Here is a 22557-nt window from a genome sequence, read left to right on the forward strand (position 1 = left end):
GACCTTATTGAACTGGAGAAGCAGATAACGCAAGACGACGAATTCCCATAAACCCCAGAAGAAAGGCATTTCACAACCAAGGGCTTAGCGGACGTATTTTCACTTCCAGAACAACCCATGGAGCAATTTGAGGCAGAGGATCCCAATATGGAATTTTTCAAAAGTTACGAGGGGAATGATGGACAGTGTACAGTACTAACGTGAGATCTGGGAGACAAAAAGAAAGATTTGCGTTCCTGATTCTTCAAGGTGGAGAAGTCTGTACAACCTACACATGCTTCCTTAGCAATAGCTCTCACAGCCTCTTCTCCTGCATCTACCTCTCAGCAGTAAGTACAGCAGCTTGTTTTTTTAATTTTCATGCGTTTTAGATTTTTATACAGAGTATTTTACGTTTTATATTGATTGTACTTAATTAGGAAAGCCACACAGCTGTGAACATAAGAGCTTGTAGCTAACAGTGCGTGTCAGAGCAAATGAAAATCATGAGGTCAAAGGAAGTGCCTGAAGACAACACTGAAGCATAGTGGGGGCAGCATCATGCTGTTGGGTTGTTTTCCAGCTTCAGGGACAGGACAACTGGTTGGAATTGAAGGAAAGATGAATGAAGCCAAGTACAGGGACATTCTGGAGGAGGAAAACATTCACCAGCGTGCACAGAACTGTACCGAAGGTTCACATACAAACTAGACATGAATGACACCGTTAAGCTAAAATAATGGAGTGGCTTCACAACAATTCCATGACTGTTCTTGAATGGCCTGCCCGATCCCTGACCGAAACCTAATTGAGTATCTCTGGAGACACCTGATAATGGCTGTCTCCCAGTGTTCACCATCCAACCTAACAGAAATGGAAAAGATCTGCAAGGAGGAATGGCAGATGATCCCCAAATCCAGGTGTGACTTGTATCATTCCCAAGAATAATCATGGCTGTCTTAGCTCAAAAAGGTGCAACAAATACATACTGAGGAAAAGGTCTGAATGGTTATGGTTGTGTAATATTTATTTTTTTTAAATAAATCTGACAGAATTTCAACAATTCATTTTTTTCTGTCAATATGGGGTGCTGTGTGTACATGAATGAGGAAATTTTGGGGGGGATTATTTTAGTTAATGGTGACAAAAAAAGATGTTTGCAAATGTCTTGATGAAAGTCTGCTTAAATGTGCACTGCTTTATTGTGATCATTAATTAGATCAAGGTTTTGTGTTGAGACTAAAGTTGTGAAAATTAATATTTTAAGATCAACAAGTTCTGCAAAAGATTAATCAATGATCAAAATTCTATTAATTTGATAATTGTTGATTAAGTGACTGATTCATCGTTGCACCTTGCCAATCATCCCTAGTCTCCATCAATGCAAATTTAGCATTCATCACCTGTAATTCTGGCCAGGTGTTGTACAGTTGTGGTTTTTCCAGTACCCGTCTCTCCCACTAATAGAACAGGCTCCTGCTTAGCAATACAAACAGCCAGTCGCTCCAGTAGAACAGCAGCTGGTCGAGTGGCAGCAAAGGTCTGGTGATCACTGAATATATATATATATATAAGGGGAAAAAAAGTTAGTCAAAATAATTCAAAGAAAAAAAAAAAAATCTAATGCTGACTTTTTAAATGTGGTTTTGTCATTTGTGGCACTCCTGTGTTTTGCCAGATATGGTACAACATGTTCTGCAATTCCCTCAAGGTTTTATAATGATTTGGAAATATACAATGAACCGTATGAGCAATGCATGAATAAATAAGTGAACATACACTAATTTGCCAAAACTAGCACCCACATGCCTTGACTCATTAATTTAAGTGACTAAACCCACAGGGTTTAAAATGACATCGGGCCACCATCTGCAATTACATCATCAACTCTTCTGGAAAGGTTTTCCATAAGGTTTGGGAGTTGCGTCATGTGAATGTTGGATTAATTGGATATCAATTAAATCAAAAGCCTTCAATGTCATTATATGCTGTGCATACAACGAAATGATGAGTTCTTCTCCACAAGGTGCAATAAAATACAATAAAATCGAAGAGCATCTCGGGTTAAAAAAAAAAAAAAAAAAAAAGAAACATCAAGGCACAGTTATTGCTAAAATAAATGGAAAAAAGTCCCGCTTCATAATATTCCATTAGAGTACTGTTATTTCAGTGGTTTGAGTTCAAGGGGTTCAGCAGCAGATGGAAGGAGGGAGAGTTTGGGGGAGGAAGTGATCCCCTTATATGGCGTACAACCAGTCTCTCAAAGCACTTCATGATCACAGGTGTGAGTGCAACAGGCCTGTAATCATTTAGACTATCAATGGCTTGTTTCTTGTTTCTTTCTTGATTGTTTCAGATTTCAGGCAGGAGGGAATGGTTGATTGTTGCAGGGATCTGTTGAAGATTTTTGAGAAAACACCAGTCAGCTGATCAGCACAGGCCTTCAGTACCTTCCCCGGCACTCCATCTGGGCCAGGAGCCTTCCTGGTATTTATAGTCTGAGCACATGTCTCACTTCATGTTCTTGAAGCGTCGGTGTGCCGCTGATGGGAGGTGGTTGTGATGAGCCTGGGTTTGAGTTGTCCATCACAAAACGGGCAAAGAAATGGTTTAGTTTCTCTGCCAGCGAGGAGTCTGTGTTTCCGGCACACATCTTGTTCTTACTGTTGTAGTTTGTGATGTGTTGTAATCCCTCCCACATTTTTTTAAGTTGTTTTATGTGAAGCACTCCTCGATATTCCTTTTGTCGGCTGCCTTGGGCGCTCTGATGCTGATATAAAGTTCTCTCCTCGCTCACTTTTTTGTGGATATAAAGTTCTAATATTTGATTGTTTGCTTTTCATGCTCTTTTGCTATGATCTGCTTAAACAATGTGATGTAATCAAGAGGCACATTGGGGGCCGTAGAAACAATAGACAGTGATGCAGCAGACAAAGACTGACATTCTCAAGAGGATGGTGAAGATATCGTAAAGACTCACATTGGCTTTTTTTGTCACAGATGCTTTGTTTATCGACTCACGCTTTGTCATGTATGCTTTGTTACGTTACGGACAAGGATTCATCGAGATGTGGGCAGAACGAGTTGGAGAATATGAAAGACACATCCCGCGTTCTCCTCACAAGCAATAGTTCCTCTTGTCGTCCTTCCTTGAGAAAATGTACTTTAAATGTCCAAGGATGCGTGAGCCTGACTTTCAATGGATGCCATGTCACTGAGCATGTCTCTGAAACTGTCAATGACTGTCCAAGGATGCGTAAACCTGACAGTGAATTTATGATCATCTTTATAGATGCGTATTTGTGAGGTTGCTCAGTGATGTCGAACGAGAATCCCTGGCCATCAGTCTACACTCAAATTCATTGAGTGTTCTCAAGGGTTGAGGTCATGATTGTGCAGGCCAGTCAGGTGCATTCACATCAAAGGCTCTTGTCCATCTCTTTATGAACCTGGATTTGTTTACTAATTCACAGTGGTGTTAGAACAGGAAGGGGCCAACTGCAAACTGTTACTACTAAATTGGAAATGATCAAAACACTACCCTCTGATCTTCAGTGAAAGGAACAATGAATACTTCACCAGATCAAGATATTACGGAGAGTCAAAACGTTTGGGGATCACCCCTTCCTGTTCCAACAATTCTGTGTACAGGTTCACAAATCAAGGTCTATAAAGACATGGAGGAGAGAATTTGGTATGGATGAAGTTGACTGGCCTGCACAAAGTCCTGCTCTCACCCTAAAAGAACACATTTGGGTTCCTTTCCAATGCAATGACAAATTTGCTCATAGAATAATGTGCAAAAAAAAAAAAAAAAAAAAAAAAAGATCAACTCACCAGCCAAACCCATTCCTACTAAACCTTGTTGAAAGCCTTTGGACAAGAGTTGAAATTGTTATAGCTACAAAGGTTAGACCAATACCGTGGTACTGCTACTTACCAATTTATCCGTTTCAGAAGTCATTTCGTAATTTAAATTTTTCGTATGTAACACCACAATTGACATGTAAATAGCCTAATCCATTCAAAGACCCCCCCCCGATACACACACACACACACACACACACACAACACACACACACACACCTTGTGAGGAGTCGCTCGGCAACGAGACTGACAGGGATGAATTGTATCACAAACGTATGCATGGATAGAGGTGTTCAAAGCGGTTGATGTCTTCAGTATCCAACTTACATACTCAGATGAACCGTTTCAGTCTGCTTTCGTATGAGAGTCACTCTGCCAACCAAGGCCTCATGCTCAGTCAACGAGATGGCGGGCTGATACATCTGGCAGAAGTACTGCACCTAGAATCATGAAAAATTTCTATCATAGATATATTTAACAGAAACATATTCAAAATATATTCTTTTAACTTAAAAACAGATCAGCATGCTTTACTCAATTGTAACAAAAAAAGAAGTTTCCCCATTAATCCTGAATTTGGTTCGGCATCCACTGGTTTCCCTTTCCCTGCCTAGCCCTTAATTAAAAACAAATGTTCTTTATCTGTGTGAAAGAATTCCTTACTATGTTAGTTATCATGATAAAAGTATATCATTACTACTATAGTTATTGTTAGAATTGTTTTAGCATGTGTTTGTTTCTGTTAGTCTTAGTCTGAATTATTCTCTTTGTGAGCTGCGTGCATGACTTAGAATGTGACCCAGTGACACCTGGGAGGCGATGCCCCCCCCTGCCGACCTCAAGTAGATATTCCTGAACACTGGGAAGCGATGTCTCCATTCTGACCTCAGCATGTTTCCATTCTGACCTTAAGCAGATACTCCTCAACACTGGGAGGAGATATCCCACTTTCTACCACAAGTGGATACCCCAAAGTACCATAAACATGTCCTTAAACAATGCCCTGGTTTTTCTCTTGTGGGTTTATCAGGACACTCTTGCAGCCTTGAAGAAACATGTACCTTAATGTTTATGTGCTGTTGTTGTAGCCATCTGTTCCAGCATTTTCACTGTGTGAGCTTGTAACCATGTAAACCTTTGACCTGAGAAAGCAATAAAAAAAAAAAAAAAAAAAAAAGAGCAGACGGTGACTACCACTTTGGCAGTCTGAGAAAGCCCACTCATGCAGTGGGTTTCCCTACCTGTCACTCGCGAGCTCAGAAAGACAATGTTGGTTGGTTTGAGTTCACTCACTACTGTCCTCAAGGCTTGTCTTAGCCGTTTTTCTAGGAACATCTCTTACATTCTGCAATATAAATTTAAAAAATATTAGATATTAAAGCTATTTTTTGATGGATTCTTGTGCTTGTTCTATTTAGTGTTTTTAAGATATATATATATATATATATATATATATATATATAGATATATATATATATATATAAGGTGACGGGACTCGCGGCGTCTCTGCAGCCGAATGAGCTAACCAAGGTTGTTCGCATAGTTCAGTATTTTAGGATAAAAATCTCACCATTACGTGAGCACTTTCCACTAATTAACACGAGCCTGGTGTTAACAACATTAGCAGTCAAGATGCATCGCTTTTCAATTGACCCCTCCGTACAGGGCACTTAACCACGCCTCCTGAAGTGACGTCACGCCACGTGCGCTGACGTAAGACAAACAGTAAAAATGGCAAATACAATACAATACATTCTGAACTGAGACAGACTCCATGCTTCTCATTTCATTCAAATCAACGATATATTATAGATTCTAAATACAATACATTCTTAACAGAGAGACGCCATGCTTCTGATTTCATTCAATCATTCACACGTAGCAATGTTATGCTAGCGGAGAATGTGTTCCGGTTGATATTAGATGGATTTAGTTGACGATGCGGTCTTCCACAAAGTTTGATCCATCAAAGGCATTTTTCATACTGGGTCTTCGGTTTTGGAAAGGGTACGAATCGAACTCCACCAACTAGCCTTTCCGGATACCTGTCGTCACTATTACAAAGTCCGTGACTACACCTCTTAACCATATTTTTTGTTAAATAACCCAAATACGCGATAAAACGCTAACCAAACCTATACTGGACCATGCAATGTTGTCTGAGAAAATGGCGGGAGCAAAAATGGGCTTTGTTTTATGCAGATCTCTGGCCTCTGATTGGTCAGTGACGCGGATTGCGCAATATCCACGGAGGGGTCAATTGACGTGAACAACTGCAGAACGTCCCAGTTCGAGAAACGAAGATCCACCGTCTTGAAGTGTGTGTGGAGGTGATAGTTGGGAAAACAAACAACTCTACCGATGTCTCAAAATGGTGTGCAGAGGTGTGCTAACCAACACCAACAACATTAACGAAAACAGATGAGGACCATAAAATCAAATATGGATCATCAAGTTATTCTGCCTGAAATTCATTGGGAGCAAAGCCCGAAGAAATGGGACATATAAAAGGGAGCGGATTACTGAGGAATCTGGTTGGCCTTTGCCACAGTATACTTCAACCCCGAGTGAGCGGTTGGAACTGTGAAGCGCAAGAAAAAGGCGACGCAATGGAAAAACATTAGACTAACAAATACATTCAATCCATTTTGACAAGCCCTGGCCAAGAATGATCATTCCCCTCACCATCAGATTTGAAAGGTATAAAATTAAATCATACAAGAAAAAAATTGGGACACCAAACATGAATAATTGATGGAGCTATCATGGATGTGAAACATTTTTGCAGCGAAAAAAAAAAACACCAACGTACTGTGTTTTACGAATGGCACAGTGTTTGATATCTCGCAAAAAATCCTCAAGATCACAAATCAGCACCCAACTGTAAAATCTGTCATTAAAAACACAGGTGCTTGGATGTTCTCAAACAACAATCAGAGATACTGAAGCAATTGATCTCCTGACCAAAGTGCAATGTTTGGATGCTGAGATTTTTATAAGTTTACACACCTCGAACTTGTAATATTTGTAAGATTGAACATTTCTCAGGGCTCCGTCAATTAATTAAGTAGTGAAGCGAAGTGTGTATCGCACTATCCTTGAGTTTCATTGAAAATTATCCCCGCTTTTTGGGAGCACAAACATCTTTATGAAGCAGATGGTTTCTGTCTAAATCGACAAGGAGTTAAGGTATTGGCTGCCAAAATTTTTTACTGTGCATGTCATTCAATGGCCCAAAAATAAAATAGGACAAATGTGTACACAACACAAAGAAAAAGTTAAGGTAAGACATAGGGCAGACTGACTCATTAGGGTTATCCAAACAATCGGAGGAGCAAATGACAAATAAGATGAGCCAGCACTTTAAATTTTTCAAACCGCTCAGTGCCAAATTGGAGCCAATCCCGAGCAAAACTCACTCTCTACCAGCCTAAATGCAATGTTTGGTCTGGCAGATAGACTGAAGACTACTGTCAATTTTTGACTGCAGGCCACACCACACCAAGATCCACCTCCCATCTTCCCTCGCCTGAAACCACCATCCACGGAGATGCAAAAGGTCCCTCTCCTCCAAACAAGAAGGATCTTATTTGTGAATATGATTGACATATGCAAAGGCCTTTCCAGAAGACCTTTTCCTGATGGAGATCAGGTATTTTTCCATCCCTGTAATTACAAAAGGCAAAAGTTTGGAAAAGAGATATCGCATAAAAAAAAAGTAGAACTTCAAACTTAGTGGGGATTAAATGTGAATTTATTAAACCATTGTCTAGTTTTCTCTGCAAGACTAGCTCTTTTTAACATCAGGTTACTAGGTAATAAATCAGTTGACTAATGGCATTAGAACCTGTGTTCTGGACTTTTTATTAAACGTGGTTATCAAAGAATCGGTAGTCGCTATTTAAATGAGATAACACCAGCAAATTTGTATTTTATGAACAAGTGGCAGGGAAAAGCGGAAAAAGGCAGTGCTATTGGTGATATTGTTAAGTCATTATCTCAGTATAACATTTATAACTGGGTAATTTTAGCTCCTTTGAATGTGTTTTCTAGTTCAAGGTGACCCAAAGATTATTTTATTGTTAAGTTTATAGACCGCCAAGCATAGGTTATGGTATGATATGGATAAATGGATATCAATATGATGCGCCACCAATCGACTCACAGGATAAAGCCACATGTGCTCTCATTGGTCGCCGGGAATCAATTACGGGTATTGTATCAATGTGTCTTTTCTGCAATATGCCGATCTGGCTGTATTTCTTTATTAATAAAAACCCGCAAAGCACTGAAGCTACAAAAAGTGAAGCGCGAAGTAGTGTGGGAACCCTGTATATTGTTCTTCTGAACACTATGTTGAACGGCCCATTTTCCTCAGGCTTTCGAGGAGAAAGGCATGTTAAACAGGAAAAGTACACAGAACGTCAGAAGGAGCAACATTTTCTCTTAGTGGATCGAGAAAAAGCCTATGACAGATTACCAAGAGAGGAACTGTGGTACTGTATGTGGACGTCTGGTGTGGCAGAGAAGTATGTCAGAATAGTACAAGATGTGTGAAAGCAGCAGAACAGTGGTGAGTTGTTCCATAGGTGTGACAGAGGAATTTAAGGCAGAGGTGGAACTGCATCAGGGATCAGATCTGATCCCATTCCTGCTTGCAGTGTTAAGGTATTTAAAAAAAAAAAAAGAAAAAAAAAACTTGCTTTGATTTACAGACCATCCTAAAAATTCCCCCCAACCCTAACATTTTTACATCACAAAATAAATATGTCAGGGACATGGTTCTCCATGGTTACACACAATGCTGCGGTATTAAGTTGGGTGTTTGACATCAGCTGAGGTGTGTGCCAGTTCCTTGTGCACGCTGATTACATTTATTCAAGCCTAGTTTTTTTATGCACAAAGGGGAAAGTTGATAAAAAGAGTGGTGAAGCCAGGCATGATGTACAGATTACAGACTGTGGCACTGAAAAGATAACAGGAAGCCTAGCTGGAGGTGGCAGAAATGAGGATGACAGGGTTCATACACTTCCAGAGAATCAAAAGTCCATGAATTTTCCATGACTTTCCAAGTAGGCGCATCATAATGACTGTGAAATTTATGGTTATTAAAAATGGAGGAGTTTCTTTCGGCTTCTCCCTTTCGGGGTCCCAACAGCGTGTCATCTCAGATGAACGCATATATTTGTTTGGCACAATTTTTACACCGGATGCCCTTCCTGACACAACCCTTCTCAGGGAGTGCCGGAAAATTCTCATCCCTGCTTTTACCATTATTAGAGCGTAAACACAAGCAGCATGTCTAACTCTTTGGTCTACGCTGTCCAGACTGTGTGGTTGGACAGTGTTTGTAATTAAGAGTGTACCTCTTTAAGAGCCGAAGGTGGGCGGAGTCAGGTAAACTGTCAGGAGACTGTGTGCTTCCGTGTTGGGGGAGGGGGTGTCAGGCTGTGGTTCACTGCTGGATTAGTTTTCATGTGCGCTGAGAATGTCTATGTATTTCTACTCGTAACAAATTTTACGCACATGATTTTTCGTGCTCAATTGTGCAGATTTTAGAGTGCGATCAAGTCACACTGACTGAAAATTCCATGACATTCCCTGACCCAACCCAAATATTTTTTATTTACCGGACTATCCAAGACCTGGAAAAGGCAACGTTTCTTTCCATGATATTCCAGAAATTCTCTGACCCGTACGAAGCCTGATATGAGGTTGTCTATAGGTGTAAACGGGTGGATCGGATTAGAAATTAGCTCATTAGAAGTAGAGGGGCAGCCCAAGTTAGATGTTTTGGAGACAAAATTAGAGTAGACGTCAATAGTTTGGACACCTCCAGAGGAGAGTATATTGATAGAAGGGTGAAGAGGACGGACGGCGCTGCCAGGAAAAAGAGCGAGAGGAAGACCAAAGAGAAAGTGTTGTAAAGACATGAGAGGGTACACATGGAAAAAGATGACGCGTTGTGGCAACCCCTAACAGGACAAGCAAAAAGGAAAAGAGGTAGATTACTCAAGGCTGTTTGCCTGCTGACTGTAGTTTCTTATTCAGGTTAGAGGAGGAGAACCTGTAGACTTCTGACAGAGGAAACGCACTTCAAGCTGAACCTAGTCGTACAAAAAAAGCCACACACCTTAGGACAGGTGTGACTTTTTCTTGGATCTCTGGACTTATGTCCATTGTTAAACCAAAATGCTATCAAAGACTACACAAAACCAGTACCCTCTACCAGCCAAAACAGTAGGTAACATTAACAAGAGATGCAGTGGTACCTCGGTTTTCAAACATCTTGATTTTTGTACAAATCGGTTTGATATTTTTTTGCCTTGGTTTTCGAACGAAAGTTGGTATTTGAATACCCCGAAAAGCTGACCCACGTCGATTTGTTATTGTGCTTTCGAAACCACCCCCGAAAAAAATGAAAAGACGTAACGCGCGCCGCGCAACCAGTTAACTCACATGCGCCTCTGCTCGCGGATGTTTCACAGTAGTTCTTTTCTTCAAATTGAGCAACATTAACCCCCGATAATGGCTCTAACGAATGCAAGTGGAACTGCTGGTGCTGAAAAATGGAAAGTGGTGCGTAAAACTGTTGACTTCAAGAAGGATTTGATAGCCGAGCACAAATCTGGTGTGTGTGTTTCTGAGCTATCGAAGAATATGGCATGGCGAAATCGACAATCAGCACCATTCTGAAACACAATGATGCCCTCAAAGCAAGTAATGTTGCTAAAGGAGCAAACATGTTGACCAAGCAGAGGCCAAAGATCTTGGAGGAAGTCGAAAAGTTGCTTCTTATTTTTGTGAACAAGCAGCATTTAACTGGGGATAGTGTTGGCGAGGAAGGGAAGAGATGTCTGATGAGGCTTAAGGCAGGAAGGATGTCTCAAGTGCCGATATTAAAGCTTTCTGCGCTAAATGGAACGACATCCGTAATTTTGTAAAACTTCATCACTCTAATAAAGCTGAATGTTTCAGAGCACTGCAAAATTTTATGAGCCACTTCAGTCTGCCAGTCTTCAGTCTGTCTTAAAAGACAGCAGAAATAGATTCGTTCTTTGTGAAAAAGGGGCGAGTCACCCCCACTGAAGACATCTTAAACTGTTTTGCAGTGTTCCATTAACCCTACCTCTAGTTGCAAGTTATTTTTTATGATGCGTACTTTCTGTGAAAATAAAAATCAATGTCTGTTTTTTCCTCCTGATTCTTGCTTGTTTAATGTTATTCTGCACTTTCGCTAATAAAAAAAAAAAAGGTTTACAAGGCAAGAGCAATGCAATCACAGCCTAGGATACATTTTAAGCAAAAAATAAATATATTTCTTAAATGATTTGGTTATATATAGTATTTAAACTATACATGTATTTCTACTATGCAGTTTATTATCCCGAAAAGGTAAAAAAAAAAAAAAAAATCTCAAACTTTTTTTAGGCTTGGAACGCATCATTTCATTTTCTATTCATTGTAATGGGAAAACGGGCTTTGGTTTTCGAATGTTTTGGTTTTCAACCAACCTTCTGGAATGGATTGTGTTGGAGAACGAGGGACCAATGTACTGAAGTACTTGCATGAGTGCAGGGAGGGTTGAGTTGCCAAAAGGCCTGCATAGAAGTAGCTTCAGTCAAGTTACAAGAGGGCAATTGCACATCCAGTATATCCCATACAGGCATGTGAGAACGAGTGATTCCACTTAAAGGGAAAAAGCTGACGTGAGAACAGCAAAAGATTGCTTTACATTATCAGCTATGCCTGGACCAGAACCAAAGGCATCTCGAAAAAAAGAGTCGTACATAGTGTGGATGAAAATGAAATTAATTTCCTTAAAACAAGTCATTTATCATGTTCTAAAGTGTGTATTGTTACCCTATGTTTGTTGACCATCATTAATACTTGGCTTGAAATACCTTTTCTTTGGAGATACTGAGTTTGCTTCCAATCATCTCAGCCATCTGCAGTTGGTTTTCAGGGTGAGACATCATTGCTGTGAAGCAGTCATGGGCCTGAAAAATGTGTACATATATATTTACTTACATGGACGCTAACCAAAATGGTTCATCGGTTTGTATTTGTTAAATTTGAAAGGTTTTTTTCCTCATGTCTTAGCATGAAAAACATTTTTCCTGAAAACTATGTATTAATGAGAAAATTCCTTGCCTCTTGAAACACATGCTGCGCGGTGGTTGAAGAAGTGCTGTTGAAGTTGAGGCTGATCCTCTCACACCATTTCAGCAAATCTCTAAGAATGACAAAGACACAAATTGCCACTAAGATCTGAAGCAAAGACATGAAATATGTGATAACTGTGTAATCATTAAGAAGTGAGCGTTTCCAAACATTTACGGCTGTAGCAAAAATGCCAACAACAAATTTTGTACGTTTTAGGGTGTGCACAAATTGTACATTTTTTTTGTATAAACTTGGCAAAACTGGACAAAAAATTATTTTGGGGAATCCGTTTTTTTTCCTTGAGTTACACACCAGGGGGGCGGCTGCCGTTTATGGCACATGGACCTGTAGGCGATGAAAGGGGAAGCGCGTCAGCACACTAAGCTCCGCAAAACTATGCAGTTTGGCTTTCCAGTCAATGCACCTCACCTGATCTACACTCCCCATCCAACAAAATGGACATGCTTTATCTTCTGACAAAGTGTGTTAAAGACTTCAGACTCTCCCCTTGCCCTGGGCTTTACGGAGACTTGCTTTGTAAATTTATCCCCGATGGCGCCGTAATGGTTCTTGGCTTTATCTTCACCGGGTAAGATAGACTGATTGGGTTAGGCATCGAGAACCAATCGGACGTGGAACTAACATTGCAGTCCTTCTGGAACCGTTCAAATTCAAAATTTAGTTTCTGAATTTTGATGCCACAAAGAAAGGGGGCACACACAACGATATGGTGGCAGAGAACGAGTTCGCCAATGAATGAACAGTGGCCTCATGCAAAATTTGGAGAACACAAAGGATCATAGTGGACCTGTGGACCTCAAGAAAGTGCACAACCTTGCATCCCCCACTAACCATCAACAACCAAATCTGTTTGGCTTCCATCATAATCGCAAATCAAGTTGAAATGTCCAACAAGAACAAGAAAAGACAAGCCTTCTACTTCACATTTGTAATTGACATTTTCAAAATTGTCATACCCCACACACAGTTGCACCACCAACTACCATAACACCTTTGACTTCTGTGTTGACCATCCACAAACAGGATACGAGACATCGTGAAACAAGATAACCAAAGTGGCAGGCTCATACCATGTGTCCTCATCGTGCCTCAAAGACCAAAAACCAGCTCACTCCAGTCTTCACACAGATCTTCAATAGAGCTCTCGAAGCACCATCCTGTTTCAAACACTCCAACACATCCCAGTCCCCAAGATCCAGCAATTTCAGGTCTGAATGCCAACCAGCCTGTGGCCAGAACATCTGTGGTCTTGAAGTCCTCTGAACACCTCCTGCTGGACCATCTCAAGAAAGTCCCAGGTCCCGTGATAGACCCTCTAGAGTTTGCCCGGGTTACACACGAAAGCTCGGATGCAGTTTGGTGGGGGGTAAAAAAAAAAAAAGTCTCCAAGATGTTGGAAAATAAGATTATCTGGGTTTAAAGAGTATGGAAAGTCTTCAAAACACCTTTTGCTTATGTTATACAGTTTCTTATGCTGAATTCGAATCTGGAATCAGGAAACATTTGCAGGGTTCATACTCAGTCTTACCAAAAAAATTTAAGGGCTTTTTAGGGGCATTCTTAGGGGCTGACACGAAAAATTTAGGGCTGACACGGAAAAAATTTAAGGCCGACACGAAAAATTTAGGGCCATCGTGGGAAATCAAGAGTAAGGAAAAACGACTCACCCAATGGTGCCATCAACCGTTCTTGGTTCATCAAATGTTCCAGTACCTCAGTACCTGTGACAGTGATCACCTGTCGCCCCTTGTGGTAGTTCTCATTGATATGACCATTGTCAACATCTTCACATAACAGTATACAGAAAAAAAGATTCTAACTACAATTGCAACTATATACACAAATGTCTTCTACTGATGTCTGTTTCAGCACCCCTACTCAAGCTCCTTGAGCCTACCCAGTGCCTCCTTTATTTGTTGCTGCAGAGGTGCCAAAGTGGCTCTCTTGTCCTTTGCTCTGCCTCCGAGTGCATTGGCCTCGGTGATAAACCTCAGATCCCTCTTTTCTTCTGCCTCCTCACACAGCCTGTCAACCTTCTCAATAAGCGTTGCTATGTCAGTCTCTATTCTGGCTTTTTTGGCTTTGAGGCAGTGGAGATGAAAAGTGGGCAGCGATGCCAAATGTAACCAGGTATGAAGTCTTCCTTTTCCCCACAGTGGTAGTTTTTAGCAATGTCACTGTCTGGGAACATGACTGCAAACAGTTTCAAATTATTTTCACAAGATTTGGAACTGTAATGGCTGCAGATCACTTTTAAAGTCCACACGATCTCTGCCTTTAACGAGTCAGTCTTTGTGTATTGAACTACGTTCATAAAGCCTGACTTCTGGCTGGACAACTGTAGGTGCGCATTAGGGATCGCAACCGGTTCCAAATAACCGGTTTTCGTTTTTTTAAAACCGAAACCGTAATCGGACTTTCGAAATCGGTTAAAAATTCTAATCATTTCTTCCGGTACTCCACATTTCACTATTTTTTCCAACATCATTTCTACTTTTTTCAAGTTTCGCTGTTAGAGTAAAGTTGGACTCAAAAGAACATTCAGTTAAATCAAAGAAACATCAAACATGGCATCGAGGAAACGCTCTAAAGTATGGGAGTAAAGTTGTTTTATTGGCAGACATCAAAACACTACTCGCATAACGGGGGGGGGGGGGGGGGAGGACTCTGAACTCGTCACTCCGGAAGAGCAACAACAAAAACAGTCCGTGCGGAACCCCGCACCCCAACTCTAGGTCCCGCGGGTGAATTATGTAAACACCACTTTGGTACCGTTTTTTTGCTACAGCTGTTCGGTTAAAACTGGTTATGAAAGTAAGCTTTTTTTTTGCGATCCCTAGTGCGCATGCACTGCTAGTACCACTGCCTGAAGTTGATGCTTCACTATCTTGATATTTTAGAAACAGGTTCATACCAACGGAAGATGAGAGAGTCTTCGCCAAATCAGCGTGTCTCCTGTTTTTCCGGTGCGACTCCAGCGCCCATCTTTTCAAGCTGGTAACTCTGCTTGCACAGATGTCAGTAAAACATGTGCCCCATCTTTTGGATCTCGACGAACCCAGCTCCCAAACTCCTTACTTTCAACCCAAGCTTCTTGAAAAATGCACTTCCCCGTGATACAAGTTGGAGCGATGAAAGAACTACGCTACGTTGTAACGAAGATGAAGTGAAATGCCTACTCACGGAAACAAACAATGGAATATCGACAAGATGGCGAATAGTTGTCAACGCGGTAACTTCCGTTGACAATTTCCGGCTGATTTGGACGCCAGACGGATCGCTTTTTTTTTTTTTTTAAATAAAAGATTCATTTATTTTTTAGGGAGATTTTTGGCGGTAGAGGTCCTCCCTTTGATTTTTTTTTAATTTAAGGCCTTTTTAGGGGCTTGACCAGTTTTAAGGACTTTTAGGAGCCCCTAAATGCACCTTCGAAAATTTTGGGGCTTTTAGGGACTTTTAGGGCCGCGTGCGAACCCTGTTTATGGCAAGACATGAAAAAAAACCTGATAAGAGTTTGCTCAAAAACACCTGAAAACTCTGAGATGGTAAGAAATAAGATTCTCTTGTCCGATGAGACCAAGATAAAACTGTATGTACAGAAAAAAAAAGGCACTGTCATTCAACACCAATTTGACAACGACATGAATTTTGCAATAATTCGAGCAATGAATATGATTCTAAGGGTTCCATGAAGACTTTGAGAACACGAGATTGAAATACATATTACAGTATCAAGATGGATTCCTTCTGGGATTTCCTCAATTAGCTCTGCTTGTTTTTCCTTCCTTCCAATGATAACTGTGGATGCAATATAGAAATTTTGGTGACACTGAAATGTTTGCCTGCTAATGGATGAAACATTCATTATTTGCAGGATACATAAAATAGGGTTTATCTGACAACCAGAATACAGGACAGCTGTCGACAACATTTGGTTACCTACTGGCATCTCGTTCATCATTGGTTGACTATCCCATGTTCTGGAAAAGGGACAGCTTATGCATTTCTGTTTAATGCGTATCATTGTTCCAAACCCACTGTCGGGTTAAGTTTCGATGTGAGTTTAAAAACTAGGGTGAAACTGAACGCAAGTTTGTGGTTACATTTTTAAAGATGCACTAATTGATTAAATAGAAATTGACGGTCCAGTTTGCGGGCGCCTGGCCCAAAATTTGAGTGAAGATAACAGGGGCATGACAAGTGAACCCAGGGATGGCGAAGGGGGCCTAATAGGATAACAAAGTGAACCCTTCCCACTGGGCGTAGACTCAGCCAACCTTTTCCAGAATATTCCACCAAAAATCTATAAAAACCTTGGATACGGAAGTCCGGGGCTTTTTGTTCGTTTCTCGCTGACAAAGAGACAAGGTCCTTCTATAAGTGTAATAGTCGTGTGGCAAGCTGGGGCGGAGAAGTCTTCGAACAACTAGGAATGCTTATTTTTGACTACTCCATTTAAGATTGGGCGCAAGTAAAACAACGACTATAATAAGACAATGGCAGGATAATACCAGCGATATTACGTGGTTACCTATGGAGGACAAATTGGCTTGACAATATATTCTTAATCCCGAAAATCCTTATTACTAAATTCGAGCTATGTAGGACTTGATCACCCTTAACAGGCTCACTCCAAAATGTCAATTTTCCTGAATTTCTGATGCTTTTGATCTTATTTTTATTACTTTTTATGCTATTCTCTATTTATTATTTATGTCATCCTACATACCATCAGTATTATCATTTTAATCATTTTTCCTTCTATTGATTTATGTTCAATTAACATTGAATTTACCTTAACATCGCAACCGTACCCCGCGTCTGGCGGGTATGACTGTCGAGTAATAAATGTTTTCTGAACAATTTTTATCATTTTATTAAATACTTAAAACTTCCATTTTCATCTTTGTCATTCTTATATTGAGTTGTCTCATTATTACCATTCAACCTCATTAAAGATCGAGCGTCAACAACATTAACATCATTTAGTCGTAAAATTCTATTTTAATCAGTCACTCATTGATAATCTCTGGTTTAAGATAAAACAAATCCGTATGATCCTAACAAGGATTGTTAAATTTACTAGGTCATTGGCAATCGATTCATAAAAGATGAAGCTGCTGTAAAAGCGGAGTGATCATTTTGTCACCCTGTTACTCTAAGGTTACTCGACCAGGGCTGATAAGTGAGGGCAGAGCGGATTGGCTCTGCAAAACTAAAGGCAGTTAGTACACCTAGGCGAATTCATCTCGACACCGACTTAAGAAGCTCCCATCCTCCTGCACGCACAACGTTAAGAGTCATCTGGGGTAAAGGGGTAGCTTAACCCTTTTACTGGAGAGTCGGTCAGGACATTTTTCCAGATTAGTCCTGCAGATAAGCGGAACCTGACAACAGGCACTTCTTCAGTCCGGCAATTTTGGGATTTTTCCTAAGATGGCATCTGCTGGTTTGACGTCAACCTTGTGCAGAAGATGCTTCCTGCAGCAGCTGCTATTAATATTGAAAAATAAGGTTCAAAGTTTATAAAATGAGAAGAAAGTATGGGTAAAGGACAGGTTTATTTTAATCAATTTCATGGTGCACAAGATTTTTGATCAGGTGAAAACAGGTATCCTGGAGAGCACGAATTCATTTCAATCAGTCCTTGCTTCGTCTTTTAGAGGAGGTTTTAAAGCAGCATATAGTGATAAAATCTCCATGACAATGAAGGAACAAAGGAAAGTTTAATTTAATCTGATCTAATTCAAAGTATTACAAATAGTGTTTTCTCCCACATAAATACACAATGCCAGTAACTATCGCAGTTTTTGCTTATATACATTATTTAGTGGTTTGAAACTATTCTGGGAGTGACTAGTATGTAATGCTTAAATTCTTGTTTTAATACTACATATTTAATTAAAATTAAAAACCCTGCATGGATCAGAACATAAGCTAAACACATGCTGCTTTCATTCAACCATGGCAACAGTTTTCACGAAACAAAACATGACTAACATACCTCCACAACTTGTCTTGTTTTTCACAGTTTTTGTAGTTTCTTTGGGGGATCTTCCAATTTCACGTTTGGTCCCTTTAGCAAGACCGATCTGTTCATGTGTCGGAACTGGCTGTATGGTAGGCACTGATGCAGATTTTAATACTTTTTTTACATTTAAAACCAACCTGACACATGAGTCCATTAATAAAAAGAGTCCAAGGTGAAATATTTACTGCATATGACAGACTGCTGACTGGGTTTGGAAAACTTAGCCCTCTTCGTTTGCACAAACCTGACCGACTGTCTACTAAGGCTTAGGTCTTTGAGAGCATAATGTAAAACTGTGACCAGGATAATACAAATTGCGACAAATCTGAACCAAACAGACTTCTTCACCATTGTTAGATTAATTTTATCTTACAATCGCAGAGGAATTATCGAAACAAATGCGTTTTTCTTCAGCGTCAACAAGCAGTGCTGCAAGAGAAAAAGCTATTACACTAAGTGCCGAGTTGTGGCGTCAGAGGTAAGCCATCACAGAAGGCGGCATTTGCCAGGTCCAGGAAACTAGGTCAAAGTTGTCAGATTTTAATTCATAAATATATTTTTCTGTAAAAATGTCAAACAAGCATGTGATTTGACGGAATGAAAAAAGACTGAAAAATAGCCGGTGGTCTGGGGGCTGCAAGCATGATCAAAGGATGATCAACAATTTTAACGTGCAAGTTTTATAAATTGTATTATGAATGAAATATGTCTAGTACATCTATAAATAAATGCTATTCTGTTTTCAAAATGCACACAATATGATCGTTGATTGTTTCGGTGCATAACTTACCATACCAGGTATGGAAAAGTTTTTCCTTGATCAAAGTTTTTTGACATGTTTTGTGGTTTTGCGTGAACTTCAATGCCTTGAAACTTCATGATCCATTGTCAATAGTATCCTGACACCACGTGCACAATGCAATGATCATGGGGGTGGGGGGCTCATGATCATTCCATTTTTCAGGTAATATACTGTACCTTTACTGGTATGAGGCATGACAATGAACAAGAACTTGAAGAAAGAAGGGTGTTCTAATTTTTTCACTGAATGTTTATATGGGTTTGCATGCACATGCCTAAATGTATGTGTGTGTGGAACATGCATAGGCAAGGAAGGAAAAGTACTTTATAAACTTATTTGTGTCTTAGCTATACCTTAAGGACAATGCTCTCCCCTCCAGCCAAGTGGAACTCTCCTCAGATTTGTATTGTTGGTATTCAATTGGGCTTTGAGAGGAAGAGAGATCTAAGTGCCTTTCCCCAGTAAGATGACAGTAGACATCCAAGAGACGATCTGCCACCATTGTCAGAGATGGATACTTTCTCATGACCACCTAAACACAGAACAGATAAAATTAAGGTCAATCTAACAACAGTAAATGTAGTTAGTTAAAACAGCAATGTTAAATCTCAAGTACATCTTAAAGACACTTGCGAAATGGTACAGTAATCCCTCTACTTCGCAGATAACCTATCGCGGATTCAGTGCATTGAGTTTTTTTTCCAACCCCCGCACAAAAGGGGAAAAAAAAAAAGTTGTCTCACAGTACGTACTATATAACTAAGAGGCGCTCAAAAAAAAAAAAAAAAAAAAAGCAAGATCTGCCTTTTGGAGCAAATTCTGAAGCCAACTGGCAATGCTGAAACACCCAAACTGAATAGAAAAGATGTAAAATTAGAGGATTGCTTGAAAATTAAGCTGCTTTCGTTTTGTGGACAGCAAAAAAAAAAAAAAAAAAAACGCCTGGTCACAGTAAGGAGTAAGAGGGAGCTGATGGAGCGACAAAAAAAGTGAAACTTTTGGATATGATTAAAGACTGTAGAAGTTAATATTTTGTGGCGTCATGATAGTGTGAATGAAGTACCGGCACCCCACATAAAGAATGATGTGGTAAACATCAACCTGAACCTGCAATGAAGCATTTAACCCCTCGAGGATGAGGCAAAGGTTGGCTTGTAAACGGAAAAAATTTAGGGGCGACACGAAAAATTTCAGGCCATCGTGGGAAATTAGGAGTAGGGAAAAAAGACTCACCCAATGGTGCCATAACCATTCTTGGTTCATCAAATGTTCCAGTACCTCAGTACCTGTGACAGTGATCACCTGTCGTCCCTTGTGGTAGTTCTCATTTATATGACCATTGTCAATGTCTTCACATAAGTCTACAGAAAAACAGATTCTAACTACAATTGCAACTATAAAGACAAATGTCTTCTACTGATGTCTGTCTCATCTCCCCTATTGTAGTTCCTTGAGCCTACCCAGTGCCTCCTTTATTTGTTGCTGCAGAGGTGCCAAAGTGGCTCTCTTGTCCTTTGCTCTGCCTCCGAGTGCATTGGCCTCGGTGATAAACCTCAGATTCCTCTTCTGCCTCCTCACACAGCCTGTCAGCCTTCTCAATAAGCGTTGATATGTCAGTCTCTATTCTGGCTTTTTTGGCTTTGAGGCAGTAGAGATGAAAAGTGGGCAGCGATGGCAAATGTAGCCAGGTACGAAGTCTTCCTTTCCCCACAGTGGTAGTTTTTAGCAATGTCACTGTCTGGGAACATGACTGCAAACACTTTCGAATTATTTTCACAAGATTTGTAACTGTAATGGCTGCAGATCACTTTTAAAGTCCACACGATCTCTGCCTTTAACGAGTCAGTCTTTGTGTATTGAACTACGTTCATAAAGGCTGACTTCTGGCTGGTTGAAGTCGATGGCTGGACAACTGTAGGTGCGCATGCTTTGCTAGTACCACTGCCTGAAGTTGATGCTTCACTATCTTGATACTTTAGAAACAGATTCATACCAACGGAAGATGAGAGAGTCTTTGCTAAATCAGCGTGTCTCCTGTTTTTCCGGTGCAACTCCGGCGCTTTGATGCCCATCTTTTCAAGCTGGTAACTCTGCTTGCACAGATGGCAGTAAAACATGTGCCGATCTTTTGGATCTCGATGAACCCAGCTCCCAAACGCCTTAGTTTCAACTCAAGCTTCTTGAAAAATGCACTTCCCCGTGATACAAGTTGGATCGATGAAAGAACTATGCTACATCGTAACGAAGACTAAGTGAAATGCCTACTCACGGAAACAATGGAATATCGACAAGATGGCGACTAGTTGTCAACACGGTGACTTTCGTTAATTTCCGGCTGTTTTGGACGCCAGACGGATCGCTTTTTTTTTAAAAAATAAGATTAAATTTTTTGGGGAGAATTTTGGCGGTAGAGGTCCTCCCTTTGATTTTTTTGTTTTTATTTAAGGCCTTTTGAGGGGCTTGACCGGTTTTCGCAGATAATTAAGGACTTTTAGGAGCCCCTAAATGCACCTTCGAAAATTTAGGTGTTTTTAGGGACTTTTAGGCCCGCATGCGAACCCTGTACGGAGGTCAACCGTTTCCTGGAGTTGTTCATCAGGTTTGCACACACTGCAGGAAGGATTTTGGCCCACTCCTCCACACAGGTCTTCTCTAGATCAGACAGGTTTCTGGGCTGTCGCTGAGAAACACAGATTTTCAGCTCCCTTCAAAGATTTTTTTTTTATTGGTTTAGGTCTGGAAACTGGCGAAGCCACACCAGAACCTTCATATGCTTCTTGCGGAGCCACTCCTTGGTTTTCCTGGCTGTGTGCTTCAGGTCATTGTCATGTTGAAAGACCCGGCCACGACCCATTTTCAATGCTCTGACTGAGGGAAAGCGGTTGTTCCCCAAAATCTCACCATATATAGCCGCGGTCATCCTTAATACAGTGCAGACGTCCTGTCCGATGTGCAAAAAAACACCTCCAAAGCATAATGCTACCACCCCCATGCTTCACAGTATTTCATTATGGTCTAATCTGACCACAAACCTTTCTCATATGACTCCGTGTCGTGTCATCCAATTGACCCCTCCGTACAGGGCACTTAACAACGCCTCCCGAAGTTACGTCACCCCACGTGTGCTAACCTCAGACAAACAATTAGCAAAAATGGCGGCGCAGGAAGAAAAGACTAGAGCGAAATTGTCCGATTTACCGGCTGATTTCTCACTCGCATTCTTAGCGAAGAGTGAAATATCGTTGAAAAGCAGACAACAGGGCTTCAAGTATTTCAGCGAGGGGTATTTCAATGGTATTTCCATGCATATCGACGGAGAAACCATCAATATTAGCGCAAGATCTTTCCGGAGTCAGAGGAAGACCAAAGAAGCAACATAATATAATATATTATAACCCAAAGACGAATTCGTCATTGACAGTTTCCTATTTTCGTGTTACCTATCACACTTGTGTGCAGAATCTGCATGCGTATCTGTATAGCCGTTTGTGAACCGCCGTATGAAAGAAAAGAAGAAGGTGAGGCTTGATTTACGAGTTGTTTCTCTCGTTTTATTTGTGTAACGTCAAGCACTCCCCTCAATAATTATTCTTGAATTAGTGCCGAACCTACGCAAGTCCCAACCGAGTACGACAATCACTACTTTAGTGTCCTCAAACATTCTTCGTTCAGTCTTGGTGTCTCTGTGCAC

The 22557-nt window shown here is 40.6% G+C and overlaps 1 protein-coding gene across 5 annotated transcripts in view; it reads right to left on the reverse strand.

The window, feature by feature from the left end:
• mdn1 (midasin AAA ATPase 1) overlaps window positions 1–22557 on the reverse strand; it is a 326227-nt gene that overhangs the window by 268110 nt on the left and 35560 nt on the right. For all 5 annotated transcript variants that reach the window (XM_061812802.1, XM_061812803.1, XM_061812800.1 and 2 more), the window contains exons 11-15: window positions 19220–19398; window positions 12001–12082; window positions 11751–11846; window positions 4174–4286; window positions 1383–1531 (exon numbers count right to left, since the gene is read on the reverse strand). In XM_061812802.1, coding sequence (XP_061668786.1) covers window positions 1383–1531; window positions 4174–4286; window positions 11751–11846; window positions 12001–12082; window positions 19220–19398 — 619 coding nt within the window. The remainder of the gene's footprint in view (window positions 1–1382; window positions 1532–4173; window positions 4287–11750; window positions 11847–12000; window positions 12083–19219; window positions 19399–22557) is intronic.

This window comes from Syngnathoides biaculeatus, chromosome 23, assembly GCF_019802595.1.
Source record: "Syngnathoides biaculeatus isolate LvHL_M chromosome 23, ASM1980259v1, whole genome shotgun sequence".
Classification (NCBI taxonomy): Eukaryota; Metazoa; Chordata; class Actinopteri; order Syngnathiformes; family Syngnathidae; genus Syngnathoides; species Syngnathoides biaculeatus.